General features: G+C 32.9%; 2 protein-coding genes across 2 annotated transcripts in view; both read right to left on the reverse strand.

Annotated features, from left to right (window-relative positions):
* The window catches only part of LOC148277448 (obg-like ATPase 1), a 44,915-nt gene extending 30,906 nt beyond the window's left edge, over window positions 1-14,009 (reverse strand). The window contains exons 1-3 of the mRNA XM_088232876.1: window positions 13,837-14,009; window positions 11,755-11,945; window positions 2,367-2,427 (exon numbers count right to left, since the gene is read on the reverse strand). Coding sequence (XP_088089002.1) covers window positions 2,367-2,427; window positions 11,755-11,935 — 242 coding nt within the window. The 5' untranslated portion in view covers window positions 11,936-11,945; window positions 13,837-14,009. The remainder of the gene's footprint in view (window positions 1-2,366; window positions 2,428-11,754; window positions 11,946-13,836) is intronic.
* Window positions 3,540-9,773, reverse strand: LOC148277449 (adenylate kinase 9-like). Its single transcript, XM_088232875.1, has one exon. It carries the CDS (start codon window positions 9,753-9,755, stop codon window positions 3,630-3,632), a length of 6,126 nt encoding a protein of 2,041 aa, XP_088089001.1. The 5' UTR covers window positions 9,756-9,773; the 3' UTR covers window positions 3,540-3,629.
* Window positions 14,010-16,194: the final 2,185 nt, after the last annotated feature.

Genomic DNA, 16,194 nt, shown 5'->3' on the forward strand with positions numbered 1-16,194 from the left:
ATACGCGCTGTAAATGTCTGAACTTCTATATTCCCTTCTCTAAAATGTTCTTCATCTCTGTTAAAATTTGTTAATCTTAATGACTCTCAAGATGGTAATATCCGGTATTTTGTCTACAAATATTTGGACAAACGCAAAATATAGTAGTTAAGCATTTTTACTTATCTCGTCGGAGAAATGTTTTTTTGTAACATTAATCGGATTAATGTGTGTAGACGCGATTAAGATCAGAAAAATCGGAATTGAGATAAGAGCCGCTAAGGACAGTTGCACTAAAAATAGTTTAAAGTTTAATTGAACCAAAAGGGGTTGCATGAAAAAAGTAAGATAAAACAACCCATTTTTACGAAAACGCAATCATGATTTAGCTTTAAACTTTTTTCAATTAAATTTTTTGTAGTGCTACTGCCGTAAATTTAGATTTTAATGGCTTTTCGGACACAAGAAATATTACAAAAAAATATTTTCTTCTGCATTTACACTTGGATCCACAGCCATTCCAATATATGAATCGGGTTGTGGTCCCGTGGCTAGTATTGCGGACTTACGGATCAGAGGTCCGAGGTTCATTTCATTTATTTATTCAGATATTTAGAACATTACAGAAAGAAGACCCAATTCATTCTAAATACAATAATGGATCACAAATTACAGTAGATACTTATGTTATTAAAATACCTTTCGAACCCACTCTACACCAACTTGATTTCCATTTTCTTATAGTTGGTTATTTACAACTCGTTGAAAATGGCCACCAAAATTGAAATATTTGGGTAAATTATAAAAACGCTATTTTTTTTTTTTTTAAATAAAAAAATATTCTATAATAGTATGTCCTATGATTTGAAATCAATTGTTTTTTTACGTTGTCAGCGTGCGTGTTGAATTAAAGTATGGCTGCGGTCCCAATTATAAACTAATACTGTATTCACAGGGAAACTTTGTAGAATAAATGAATGTACCTAAGTGACCATGCGTAGGTATTTGACAAATTAACAATACCGGAGAAAGGGGTACAATGACAGGTTTTAAAATTTCTATATTTTGTTATTTTCGCGGTTTGATATTAAAAGATAGAGATATTAAATTTTCACCAAATTACTTTTTCAAAAATTGATAGCGAATATGCGAAACTTAAGAAAGACACGTCCGGGAAAAGGGCCTGCGCTCTCATCCTTTGGAATCAATTTATTATTTTACATTTTTTTTATTTTAAAACTTCAAGCACAAAGAATAAGTACTTTGGCGGACTTATTGCCGAAAGCAATATCTTTCAGCCAACCAAAAAAACACACGGGTTAAAATAAGAAGAATCTACAACAAACCATCACGCCGTTTCCCCGTAAGGGTAGGCAGAGAGGATAGAACGCCATATCACTCTGTATTTGCATACAGATCTCGCTGCCTCTACATTCATACATCTTCTCATGCACGCGCACTGATTATTCCGACTTTTAACATGTTCACCTTCAAGCATTTGTTGGCTTTGGTCATGCTATGTCTTTCTCGGTCTTCCTCTATTTCTGCATCTATCAACATTCGCACTGTAAATATTTTTAGCCGTTCTTTCGCTGTCCATTCGCTCTACATGTCCAAACCAACGCAAAGCTCCTTTTTTTTATTTTGTCGACAATGCTTACCTCCGCCTTGAATAATGTACGGATCTCACATCTGTGCATCTATCGTATATAGTTTTACCACACATTCGCCTAAGAGATCGCATTTAGACAGCATTCAGCCTACTTTCGTCGCTGTTTTTCCAAGTCCATACTTCGATCTCATACACCAGGGTCGGGACCAGAGCTCCATCGTGAACTGCTAATTTTGCCTCTAGCTACAAACATTTATTTGCCAAGGTTGATTTAAGTGCACCGCTCACTCTGTTCTCGGCACTCACCCTCCTATCAATATATTTCTCAGTCATTCCATCCCTAGTAAACAAACTTCTCAGATACACAAATTCCTCTACTTGTTTTAGTATAACCCCATTCACAGTGATTTAACATTTATTCATAGTTTAATTTCTTTCAAAAACCATCACATTGGATTTATCGACATTCAGCAAATCGCTTCCCTTGCAGAACCTCATATCTAATATTTAGCTGACAACTCTAATTCACCATTTACCAGCATGAAGCGGTTTGCAAATCAATACAGTGATGATTTGATTTGTTTTATACCTCGACGTTGATGATCAAGTTCTGTGTTCTCAAAAAAAATCAATTGGGAATGTAATTAATGATTATTACGACATTAAAACTGAAGCATTATCGAAAAGGCCGTTAGGTAGAATGCAACTGTTCAGATAATAATTATGCACAATATTTCGGTTAATTAATTTATATGTTAAAATGTTTTATAAGAACCTGAGAGGCTTGTGGAACTGGCAGAGGTAATCGAAGCGTTCATCGGGAATTGGTACACGACGTGCTGGAACAAAATTCACTGGTCAACACAAATATACCCACACCAAGATTTACTTAGAATTAAAGGCGTTTTCTTACTTCATGCAGTGCACTGCCAAGTAAAAACATAAATTTATAATTAATTAGAAATGATAATGTTTTCCTGAACAAAAATTTAATAGTAATTTATTCAAAATTCCTCTCAAACATAACCATAATACACCGTTCACGTATAGTGATAGTTTGGTAGAACCAAAAGTATGTAATAAATACGATAATAGAACTCTCAAATATTTAGTACCTGGCATTTTTAATTTATTGTCCGAAGAACTTAAATTTGACGTGTAACAAGAGCAAAATATGAGAGTTGCTACTCAATCAAAAGTTTGAATATTAGCTTATGTGTAAATATTTTTATTTTTCATATATTTTCTTGTATTAAAAAAAAAAATAAGAAAAAAATTATATTTGTATTTACATGTATATTCTGATTTTTCCGGCTGTTAATTATACCTATCTGTTAATTCATTGTTTTTATAAGTGTAGATAATATTATATAAGTCAGTATAAATATAATCTCCACCAACAAGCTACAGAAAGTGGCTTGGTGGGATTTCAGTTTTAGTAAAAATAAAAATATATATATATAAATTACAAAGAAATGGGGATTCATTCACATTAACCATTTTGTACATTGTTAAAACTACAATTACACAATTATATTTACTGCCATCCTATTCAGCTAGAAAAAATTCTAAGAAGATTAAGAACCTACTCGTCTTCAAAGATTTGGATATACTCCAAATATTGCCCAAATTTAAGGTGCAAATCACAAGAGAAAAAACTACATAACATGCAGCATTGCTGTCTGAAACGTCGCTTAAGTATCTACTATCGAGACGTGGAAACCCAAAAAAAACTCAATATTCTAAATCTAAAAACTAATTATTAGTTTATATTTATTCTAATGATAGATACGTCAAACCAAATCATGTTTACCATCCATCAATAGGGCAGGTATTTATCGGCAGCCTCTCATACTAAATAAAATAATAAATATAATTATTAATCTTGCGCTTTAATAAAATTTAATTTTTTAAAAACTATTTAAAATAAACACATCAATAAAGGGAATCGAAATATTTATTTTTGTTATTAAAAGAAATATACCAACAAACATTATTTAAGAAAGGAATGAACGAATAATAGTGAGATAAGTAATAATCAATCTTCTGGTAGAAGTTTTGGAGGACTCGTGTTAAATTCATCAGCGCTGAAGTACCTCACAGACAGTGTTGAAGATTCTCCACTCATAGACGAGAATACACTGTAAGTATCAGACATGCCGCAACACACCGGCTTCTCAATGAAAGGGTTCTTGTGTGACCTCATAAAGTCTAGAGTTTCTTTCACCACTGTACACCTTTTTTCGAAATCCTCCATAACTTTGGAATATGTTTCTAAATTGTTCGGCGACACCTTTGGATTATTACATTTCAAGAATAGTCCGAATAGAATCGCCGCCGACACGGAAGCTGATAATCCGGGATACTTTGGCCTCACCTTGGCAACGTATCCACTCGCTTTTATTACAATATCACTTAAACACTGCTCTAGATATCCCAGAACTGGAAGTTGAGATACCTCTAACACCGGTAATGGATTGTCTGTTTCGAAGTGAATCTTTTTATCGTAATACTTCTTTGGTACAGCCATGAACTTATCGAGGGATTTTTTATCAGAAAAAAGATAAGTCACGTTCATATATTCAGCTGCGAATTCCATAGATCCATTGACGATCGTCCTTGTTGGAAAATTATCAGAGAATGTGACTATGCAGCGTCCGTTCTCATAAAAATCTTTTGAGTGAAAGTCGTATCTCCTTTCTGGAAGATTTACTGGCAAAGATTGTTCAACAATATATGGGGAAATTAGAAACTCTTCATAATGCTCGTGGCAAATCCAATAAAATATCTTTGTCCACTGGACTAGCCCAATTCTGTTGAAAATCTGGCCACTTCTGGTCAAAATACCATTTAATAAACATTGCGGGCAATAGTCTCTCACTTGGCTGCAATGCTTGTAAAATTCTTCTTGAGTTATACAGAGTCGGTCCATGGGTATGACTGTTGCAGAAACGTTGGCTAGAAAACGAGAAATATCCGCAACATACTTGGAAAAGTAATTTTTCGCTTCCCACCAACAATGCCATTTGGACCATGACGCATCAAGAGATTCTAAATTTTGGTAACATTGTCGAACAGACATTACAAAAAAACTATGCTTTTGGGACCATGTATTATACATATGCGATAAGAATGGGATAGAGATCCGTGGCATATTTTTAATGTACTCCGGAGTGGTGTGCAGATATTCAAAGCAAACGTCCATAGAACACTCTAAACTTAGAATCATGAATGGGAATATTTCGGATTCTACTAGAAAAACTGTACATCCTGTTTTTTGAGGACATCCATCGCAAATAAAACCCTGCGATAAAGACTTACTGTCAGTGGACGCTAGTTTTATGGCTTTCATTACAAGCTCACAGGGGACGGTTTCACCCTGGGATAAGACATTCTGGATCTCTCGAGCCAAAAAAGTCCAAGAAAAATCTTCGACCACACAACGGATAGATTGTTCGCTGGTCAATATACGAAATCCAAATTCTTCTTGAAACCTATGAGATAGAGTAGTTTTTCCACACTTCGGTGGTCCTGTAATAGCTAATCGAATAGGGATATGAATGACATTATCAATTTTTGAAGAATATATGAACTTCAAAGGGTTTTCGCAGAATTTTACAAAGTTTTCATTTCCAGAACAGAAATAAATAAATGATCTATGCATGACGGGATAAATGTTTTTCATAAACTTATTATGAAGATAAATCTGAACAAGAGTATCGTCGTCTTCAAATACTCTTACTGGACAAGTTACTCCAAATTTACTTAAAAAGTAAAATCCATTTAAAAGTAATAGTTCGGCCAATTCTTCGTCAATTAACAACGTGTTTTCGAAAAATGACTCATTTCTACATTTCATTTCGGAAATAAATCTGTGGATAATTTTTAAAGTTCTCTCATTTTTTCTTAATGAATCGACTGTAATCCAAGGTAAAAGTTCATTTTCGCATAACTCTCTTAAACTGGATAACATTTCCATATCCGATAGGTACCATACTTCAATACGCGTTTTGATGCGCTCATGTGCACTTTCTTCAGTTTCCCAATCATTATTAAAAACTGGTACAGGGAGAGCGCCGTCAACTTGAAACACCATAAACTCAATTCCTTCATCCGATATTTCAAATAATGGCAACCTCGAACTCAAGGTTGAATCTGAGAAAACAGAACGCGTTTTTATTGACAGATTACTATCACTTCGTTGAAAATCATCTGAGGGATGTAAAGCTGTATTCGAAGGCAGTTTATCCCAGATGAACGAATTTGTTTTATATGTAGTAATGGGATCTTCAGCTTCCGAACCATGATGTGAATCAATAGTAATAAAAACAAAATGCTCAATTTCCAAATAAATAGAATACGCGGTGAAAAGTGCACTCCTACGAGATTGCCAGACTGCTATACGATTTCGCTTTTCGATTTCGTATTGCTCTTTGTATGCTGCTTGTTGATTTTTCCATATGGAACAATTTAATCGAAACATTCGACTGAAAACTTCTTTGTAACTTGTGCGTAGCTCTAAAATTACATCCGGCAAGTAAAAGTGTTCTTTCAGTATATCAAGTTCAGCGGGATGACATGGGAAACCGTCTATTACAATTCCCGTTTTACAGAATGGTTCTGTAAACCAAAGTTTAGATAGAATACTGTTTAAAATATTTGTTGGTAACAGATTAGTTTGGTCGATAAAATAATTCTTCATTTGATCAATGATTTCCAAATCAGAGTCAGACTGCATTAAAATGGACTCATTGAGAATATTTGTTATTTCAGGTTCATTTAACCAATTATAAAAATTACGACTTCTGTCCCGAGGACATAGTAATAAGCAACTGAATGCAAAATTACAGAAATTCACATAGATCAAACCGAGCTGTTCCGCTAACAATTTAGAAATAGTAGTCCGCCCACTCCCTATTGGGCCAGTGATACATATTCTCCATGGCGGGATAGGGTCTATCGGTATTTCTGAGAATATGAAATGTTCAGGATCAGACAAAAATTCATTCTGGGCGTCCAAAGACGACATGTAAAAACTTTTTTGTTTATATCTCAGTGCGAACTCTTCTTTCCCTTTCCAAAGAACAGAATGCTTGTAGAATGTTACGGGGCAGTAAGGACCGCACACGCCAAAAAACTTCATGTCGTTAACTTCATTCTCTGACTGAACCTCTACTATAGTATTATTTTTTGATACATTTTTTTTACAATTTACTCCATATCGATATCGAAGTAACTTCAAAGTTTCCGAAATTAATTCTGACGGAGACCAAGTACTCGGAATGATGATTTCAAATGGAGATATCATAAAACCTTCTATTAATGACTTTAAAATACTGTAATCCTCATTGAACTGATTGATGTTATTTAAAAAATCATCAAATTCAGATGTCTTAAATGCTTGAAGCGACTCAGCGGTTATTTCACAAGGAACATGCCGCAATTTATTATCTTCAAAATAATCCTTTTCTAATAGCGTTGTGACCATTCTAGATATTTCAGATATAACTGAAGATTTATTACGTAACTGCAAAGAACTTTGTCGAAGTTCTAATAAGGGTTCGTTCATTTGGTCGAAAATACTATTAAGTGAAGTTTCATTTCTCCTCCTGGTTTTATGTCGAAGAAATGTTTCCAAGTCGATATTTTCATTTTCTCTCAAAATGAATACATCGTCAGGCAAACAATTATGTTCCGCTAAAGCGTCCCAATATTTCAATTGACAAGGCATACCATCTATAATCCATTTCCCATATGTTTTCGGGCCTTTCGTTTTAGTGTTTTTGTCAATATTTTTTATTTTCGTCAATAGAATATCGATAATCTCTTCATCAGTAACTATTGCATCAGCAAAGGCGTCCTCACCCGCTATGACTTCATTTGCGCGCTTTAGTATTTCTTCATGAGATGGCAACTCTTGTATACAAGGATTTTTCAATAGTAACGGAGCGTATTTCAAAAGCGTATCAGGTTCCGTAATGACATTTTGACAAAACCCAATAAACACGGACTCATCTACTACTCCGCCAAATACTTTGTTTACAATCCATTTCAGAATTCCCACTGAAGATACGACAGCCGTGGATAGAAAACTGGCTGACGATCGTTTCTTTGAGAGAGATGATGCAGTTGATGGGGGACGTGTATAGCTGGATGATGTTTGTCTCCTATTTTCTGTTGCCACGGAAGCAGATGCAGGGCGTTGTGTAGTACGTTTTAATTGTTTTATCGCAGACGTACTACTAGTTAGTGCAGGTATCATAGATGGAGTACCTTTTGCTGAAGGTTCTCTCGTAGATGTACGACGTACTGAAGAAGAATAACGAATAGACGATGACTTTTTAGAAGTTCTCCTCGAACTTACCGGTGTACTTTTCGATGATTGTTTAAATGATAATAGTAACTCATGAATTTCAGATTCATCTATCTCTGCGTATTTCTCCACGACATTTAATCGTTCCTGTTTCCATTCTTCGAGAGCTTTTACACGTGCATTTTCTTTTTCAATCCATACTTCTTGCCGCACTTGCATTAGATACACCGAGGCTTCAGCATAATGTTTTTGTTGAATTACAGATTCTTTTTCTGATAAAAGCTTCCGGTGTATTCTATTGAAATCGATAAGTACACCATTCAATATCCAGCTTAAACACTTAGCGAGAGTACTTTTACCAGATTTTGTTGTTCCAACGATAGCTATTCGGCATGTAGGTGTTAAATATTCCTCTTTTAAATACGGACGAGGATTAATGCAAAATGTTTTAAGGGCGTCAATTGTAGAAAGCAAATATACATGATCAAAAAGAATCACCGCGAATTTAGGCAAACCGAGGACAGCTTTCCCTTCACTCAGAGCAACAGGACATTTCGTTCGCCACAATGATTCAGAATAAGGAAATTGAGGATCCAGCTTCAATTTATATTCAATATTATCCAAAAATTCTTCACTAGAAAGGCTTTCTGAATTTCGAATATTCTCAAGCTCCGGATCATTTATATTAATACATTTTAAAACGGTGGGTAAAATTACACGGAACAAAGGTAATTGGGAAAGTTTGGTTTTAATTATATTCAAATTTGTAACAGCACTACGTCTTCCATCAAGGGTTATCACATATTCTGGATTATAACGTAAAATATACTGTTTTATTAATGATTTTGAGTTCCTAGTAAATTTTTTTAGCTGCGACTCGACGAAGTTAGGAAAGTTAAATGGTCTCCAGCACTGATACGTTGAGACAATTTCAAAAGATTTATTGTTTCGATTGGTTTCAGAGATGTTTTCGTAACTATCACTTTTAAAAGGCGTACTTAAAATTTCGCAACTAGGGAAGCCAAAAAAATGTTGCGCTCTTAAAAAAACAACATCTTCATTTGGACACGATATATTTATCAAGACTGTTGGATTCGGTTTTAAACTAGCAATGAAATTAATTTGGTCTTTTAAGGAAATTTTCCTGCAGAATTCCCGTGCCTCTGGAATTTGTACAATTCCAGAAATCTTGGTTCTGAAGTCGATGACATCATCAATATTAGAATTTATTACGATGCCAGTAGGAGATTCCAAATTCGAGATAAATTCAGCATTTTCACTTTCACGTTCAGAAAGTTCTCCAATGTATGATTTGGTTGCTTCTCCTAAATCGATAACCATAATTAAATTTACTAAGATATCTTCGACAGTGCAAAACGCCTCTTCAGAATACAACGTGTTACAACAATCGTTGCTTTTGTATGTTTCAACGAGAGGCAACCCTGAGATAACGTATCCTCTATGTTTTATAACTTCGGACTGTAAAATTTTCTCTATTATTTTTAAAATAATGTCGGCTGTGACAACATTTCCACATTTTAGATTGAACTCTAAACACCTTCCAGTATCACTTCTTAAATTGATCTGTTCTTGAATAACTTCATCGGGATCTACGTGCATACAATTCCAATTTTCCGCTATCTTGTCGCCGAGGAACTTCTCATTTAATCCTGGTTTACAAAGGATAATAAAAGTTGTCGGTGGACTTTCCAGGTAATTGGTTTGAGCTTCTAATTTGGACCAACATCCATCGCTATCTATCTTTAGATTTCCGAGTTTATTATTAAAAGGTAAACCTAAGACATCTGTTTTAGATGGAATTAGTTCATCTCCATTATTATCATCACACATTTTTGGTAAATATTTGACAGTTTCTAATATGAGTTTTTTAAATGAGCGGTTTTTATTTTTAAAACCATTTTCTGTTCAAATTTAAAATAAAATAAGCAAGAACTTAAAGTGACTAAAATAGTACTTAGGCAAGGCTGTCATGAGTTAATACTAATGTTATTATAGTATTAAAATTTTTGAAAGTATGTAATTATCAGGTTAGTCTAAAAATAAATATGAAAAAAATAAGTATTACAAACATTATTTAATAAATATTTTTAAATATATAATACAGCTGAAACAAATAAAACTATATTAAATATTTTTAAAATATAGTTTTGTCTAATAAATAGCCAACATTGCATACACTACAACCTGTGCATATACAGGGGTATTTTCTTATTATATTACTACAAAGCAATATGTATGTAAAAGCTTTAGAATCTTACTGCTAATCGGGTGTTTTGAGTTAATGTCGTTATTTAACCATCCAATAATACCTACATTTTCAATAATATAATACAAAAAGAGTTCTTTGCTTCCTATTAAAATATATCACATTTTAGGAAAAACTATATCCAAGTATTAAAATTTATCCCGGGGTTAAGATTATTTATTACAGTAGCAGGCACAACTATATTAAATGTAGTATTTAATCATAAATTGGCACACATTACACATTGGTAAGTAACCCTAAATTTGAGCAGTAAGTAATTAGAACTTAAAAGTAAGACCTAAAAACATGTAATTCAAGAATTGAATGTAGGAGAATAAAAAAAACTGTTTTGGATACTCTGAAAACATTGTATTTATACTGTGCATTCATCACACTTGCCTTAAGTGTTTTAGGGTAGTAATGAAAGTATAGAGTGGGCTTAGCATATAACAGATTTTTAAAAAACATATATTTCTGGTAGAAAGATTCTAAAAATCATAGGAACAAATCAATCCAAATATCTTTTAAGATGAAACCACACACTGTATCATTCTTGTACACAATGCAAAGCTTTTTGTTTCATTGGTTAGGTTACAATATATATCATCCCCTATCCACACCCGATTGTACATGGGGCACTGCCTTGGTAACACCAAATGTGTGTATCTCACTCATCTGTTACAAGGAGGTGTGCTGCAGGTGCCAATCAAGGAACAGTGACATAGAAGGGTAAAACCACCTTTAAAAAATACTATAACATTAATACTATCAGTAGCTCAATCACAAATAACTATCGATGTGCTAATAAGCAAAGTGATAAAAATTTCTCATCATGGTTGTTTAACGTATCCGTGAACACCTAATATTAAATGTCAAAATATTTACATTTCGCGATGTATAATCTTGCTGCGCAATCACATATTTGAATTTTACCGGAGTAAATATGGAAAATATTCCAAAACTGCTATTTTTCTTTCTTTATCATGCTTTGTATTTCCGCAGTTGGCAAGCCAAATGTCAAAAAAAACAGTCGCCACAGTAATTGTAACTAAATTATCTTTTTTTTGTATTAGATACTCCTCACTATTTTGCAAATACAATATATTGTATTATTTTTTATAGTGAATGCCGATTTTTCGCTGGTGAACTGTATTTCTTTATGAGGAAAACAAAAAACAACCCGACACGAGCGTTGACTTAGAGATTACACACGAGTTAACTTATGACTGCAATAACTTAAGCATGTTTATTTTTGTTCATTGTGATCGCTCAAATGATTAGCATGTTTTTAAGCACGTCGATAGTTATTTGTGATTGTGCTACAGAAGCAAGTCAACCCTATCAGCAATCGAACATGGGACTTTAAGTTTGGTAGACAAACGAGCGAACCACTGAACTATGAGGCGGATTTATGAGTAGTCATTGAGTCGAAAAGACTCTTCCACGATTCCCGAAGAAGGTTATGTTGTGTCTACAACTGCTATATGAATACGATTGCATATTAAGCGAAATATTAATACTGACAGTACGAAACAATTTTTATATTTAAGCGTTATAAACAAAATTATTTAAAAAAATACTTATTTTCATTTGGGTCGATGGTGCAGAAAGGGAAGTTTTCTGCAGCGGCTTGACTTTTTGTCAGAACATTGAAGAAAGTTGACTTCCCTACATTGGGAATACCAACAATTCCAACCTTCAGATTGGTTCCTACGCGACCGATCAATGGCTTCCTCTCTGGTTCTTCTACCTTTTTAGGAGGCATTATGACTCACCTAGAAAGATAAAAATTATCAAAAAATATTCATGAAGTAAGCACGATGCCGGGCTTTTGCTAAAAGCTAATTGTGGAAATAGTGATTAAGTTATTTTATGACCCATTTCTGCTAGATATCTAAGCTTATGAGATAAAACTGTATTTAACATGTGCATTATCCATACTTATATCTATGCAATTAAACATAAGTCACTATGAATGAATTAATAAAATAAGTATACAGTAGACTACTCTTGAAAATCTGACAGGGACTGGAAGGGTGGCGTATTATCAGAAGGGATTTATCTGAGCCATACTATCACCTGTAAGACATAAAACTGCCATGGTTCTACATATGTATACATATATGTGTGTTTGTATATGCTATATTATTTGGTTACTAACTATTATACATAGGAACATAATATAAATAATGTAAATAAATGCCTTGACACGGGTAGTGCTCACTTATGTGTTAATATTGAAAAGAAAAAATAAAAGTATCATGTAAAATAAATAAATAATTTAATATTGTATTACAATATGAAGTAATTAACTGTAAATACAGTACTGAGAAACACTTAAGAATACAGTACCTAAATGTACAAAACAATTTTAACTGTTTATGAATTTAAAACATTGATTTACTACTGTGTACCTTAATATTCAATATGTGCTTTATATAAGGCTAAGAAAAGAACGCTGCTTTGTTTAAGAAATGTTTAGCGAATGAACAGCGAAATAACAGCTAAAAAGATGCAGCAGACGAGGAAGACTGAGAAAGACATGGCATAACCAAATCCAACAATACTAGAAGATGGACATGTCAAAAGTTGGAATAATCGTGCATGAGAAGATGTATGAATGTAGAGTTGTAGAGGAAGCGAGGTATGTGTGCAAAGACATGGTGATGTGGCATTCTATCCTGTCTGCCCCCCCCTAAGGGGTAGAGTTGTGATGTTTGTCTTTGTTAAGAAAAAGCTTGATGAATAAGGTAGAAGTGGTGTCAGATTACCGAGCGTGTCAGATTGTCAAGAATCTGACTTTCATCTGAGTCTACTCTATTTTAACATCGCTTTTGTGAAAAATCACAATGAGTGTGCCCTTTGTAAAAATGTTTTATGGTTTATTATCTGTAAAAGGACTAATAAATCTATATTTGACCGACCATTACAGCGGAAACTGCATATTCAGTACAGATTTTAAATGTTTGATTTTTTTATATTTAACGCTTCTTCTTTTTCAAATCAAATAGGACTGGTATGAAGCAAGATGAATGCAACTAATAACATACATAACAATTAAAGTAATTATGAAGAATACAGTGTTTTTAACTTCTTTATAATTATGTTTTTTTTTTGACAGATGTGTGGGTTGTTAAATAAATAAATTCAATATCACTTATTTCAGTGAAATACCAATATTAGGGGAAGTTATTATTCTAATTAACATGAGAATGCTCTAAAGGAAGGCACATTAATACCTTGCATAAGGATTAACTTTGTTTATGAAATAGGGTGACAGAAGGATTTAGGTTTATTATAAACTAATAAGATAAAAGGAAATATTCTAATACAAAAAGCGAACATTAAGTAAATATTCATAATTATTGAAGATATTTTTGATTATTGTGGTATACCAAATTGGAAACGATCATTGAATAACCTAAAAATAGACGATGAAGATACGTTGTTTACATTGAAAAGGGCATCAACAATCGATTTTGATAATAATATTCACGTGATTTAATCATTGAATTCGACCAAACATAGAATTTTATTCAGTCTGCCGGCAAAAATCGTTAACGAAATGTCAAAATTTTAACCTAAAACTGTCTACGGAAGAATAAGTTTCAAGGGGCGGTAGTATTGAATATTTATATAAATTCAATTTCAGAATTTCTGACTTACGTGTGCTTAGTTAAAATGATTGTCAAATACGTAAAATACGTATCTCATAAAAATATGTCACTCGCTGTCACAAAAACTAACGTGGTCAAAAGAGCGAGATAGTAAACGGCGAAGAAAAACAACCAGCTCGACATAACAGCTCCCTGCTTTGCCGACACTCGTTGAAACCTCCCAGTAAAACAGTAATCTGCAGTATACAGCGCATAATTCGATATCTTTAGCGGGTACTTCTCAAAATCATAGTAAATTTATATTTTTTATGAAAATGTTTGCCTTTTTTCAGAATTAAATAACGATTAATCTATTTTGATTTTCCGTGAGGCTTAAAAACAAGTTTACACATTTCGAGAAATACGTGTCTTGTGTCTCCACTGGGTAAACTCACAATACATTTGTAATTGTAATGATTGCAAATTTTAATATTTTCTGTTTAAATTAACTGTGTAGGTACCATAATATGAGGTAGATACTAAAAAAAATGTATTTATTTGCAAATTATTACATTTTTTTCTCCATTATTAGGGGCCTTCTACCAAAACACGATAACATCGGTCGTAAACAAGTTACATTAATTTACAATAAACATAAGAAAAACACAAACGAAAAGGAATAACAATATAGATACAAACAATAGACAACAAAAATATATGTACAGGAATAACATAAAATAATAATTGTAATAATAAACATATAACTAAACTAGCAAAATTTTAACATATATTGAAATAGGCACTATCATAAAAAAAAAACCACCAAAACCTGATAGCGCATATTTAACAGAAAATAGAAACTTACAGTAAAATATTAGAAGGAAGATGGAACTTAATAACTAGATAAATTACAACAAAATAATCAATATTTAACAAACAAAATCTTATATTAATGATAAATCTTCACTATTAAAATTAAAATTAAAAAATAAACGCCAGAGAGTAATAATAAAGTGATACAATATTTTGAATATTGGAGTATTCTTGCTTTATGAGCGATGTATTGGTAAGTTTATAATGAAGCTGCACAAATAATAAAAATAAATCAAAACTCATATGAAGGACAATTATTTAATAATTCAGCTCTCGTGGCTTAAAAGCTCTTGTCACTCACGGGGATTGCGGATTCGATTCTCAGTGAAGAGAAAAAAATTACACAAATCATTATCACTAAAATTATTTAAAATATTACAATAATAACATTTTGTCTATTATCTCTCTAGGTATATTAAGTATTCTTTGTAAAACATCTCACACGTAAAAAAAAAGTATATTGTTAAGTGTCTTAGGCACGGGTAACCCCAGTGAGGTCACATTATTTTTTTCATTACTCATTGTTTGTAATGGAATAAAATGAATAAATAAATCATGTTGTGCTATAATATTATTCATTATTATTAAAATTCATTAGTTTAATTTGAAGATTAGGGTTTATTTTTTACAGTGACACGATACCTACTACTACTACCATCACGCCATTTCCCCGTAGGGTTAGGCAGAGAGAATGGACTGCCACACACGTCTATCCTGGTATACATTTCTAGCTTCTCCCACATTCATACATCTTGTCATACATGCCCTTCGGTTCTGCCTGCTTTTGACACGATCACTAAATTTGATTTTACCTACTCACGCCTTGGTGTTGGTGATCGCGCTGTAATTGAACGTAGTTATGCAGCAAGCACAGTTAAAAAAAACAAAAATAATATTGGTGTTATCGGATGCCGTAAAGTCAATTCTACGTTCTGTTAAAAACAGCCAGGCCGCTTTCATACAAAAAACTGTAATTCTTACCTTCTGAAAATAATGGTAATCACATAAACGGCATTTCTCAATTTGCAGAAAGCGCTCACAGCACCAGGGAAATCATACGGTATAAATGCTGGTAGGAAGATTAATGCCTCCAGAAATCTAGTTTTCTCAAATAAATTAAAGATGATAAATATACACGTGCTTTGATTTTACAAATTCATTAATTCAAAAATATTTGTAATGAAAAAACACCTTTCGATTCAGCCAGACTTTGAAAGATCGCCAGAAATCCTTTAACACAAAATAAAGTTGTTTTTATGTAAGTATAACAAATGAATTTAGTGATTCTTTATAATTTAGTAGCTTAATATAAATATTGATAATAGGTTCGATACATGTACATCAGAGGTTTACTAGGGCTGGATGTGTTCTGCGAAATGCACATATAAGGTTGTGTTGTCAGCCAGACTTTAAACATCATTAGAAATGGTCAAATACATCATTAAATTATTTTTCATACCATAAAAAAATAATGTATGCAACACTTATCATTTGTCAAAGTAAAAAACATTCCAACTGGTGAATTTAATTATTCTCTCTTTTTACAAAAGTGCTA

The sequence above is a fragment of the Micrasema longulum genome, unplaced genomic scaffold (genome assembly GCF_059751315.1).
Source record: "Micrasema longulum isolate JH-2025_06_02 unplaced genomic scaffold, ASM5975131v1 h1tg001032l, whole genome shotgun sequence".
NCBI lineage: Eukaryota > Metazoa > Arthropoda > Insecta > Trichoptera > Brachycentridae > Micrasema > Micrasema longulum.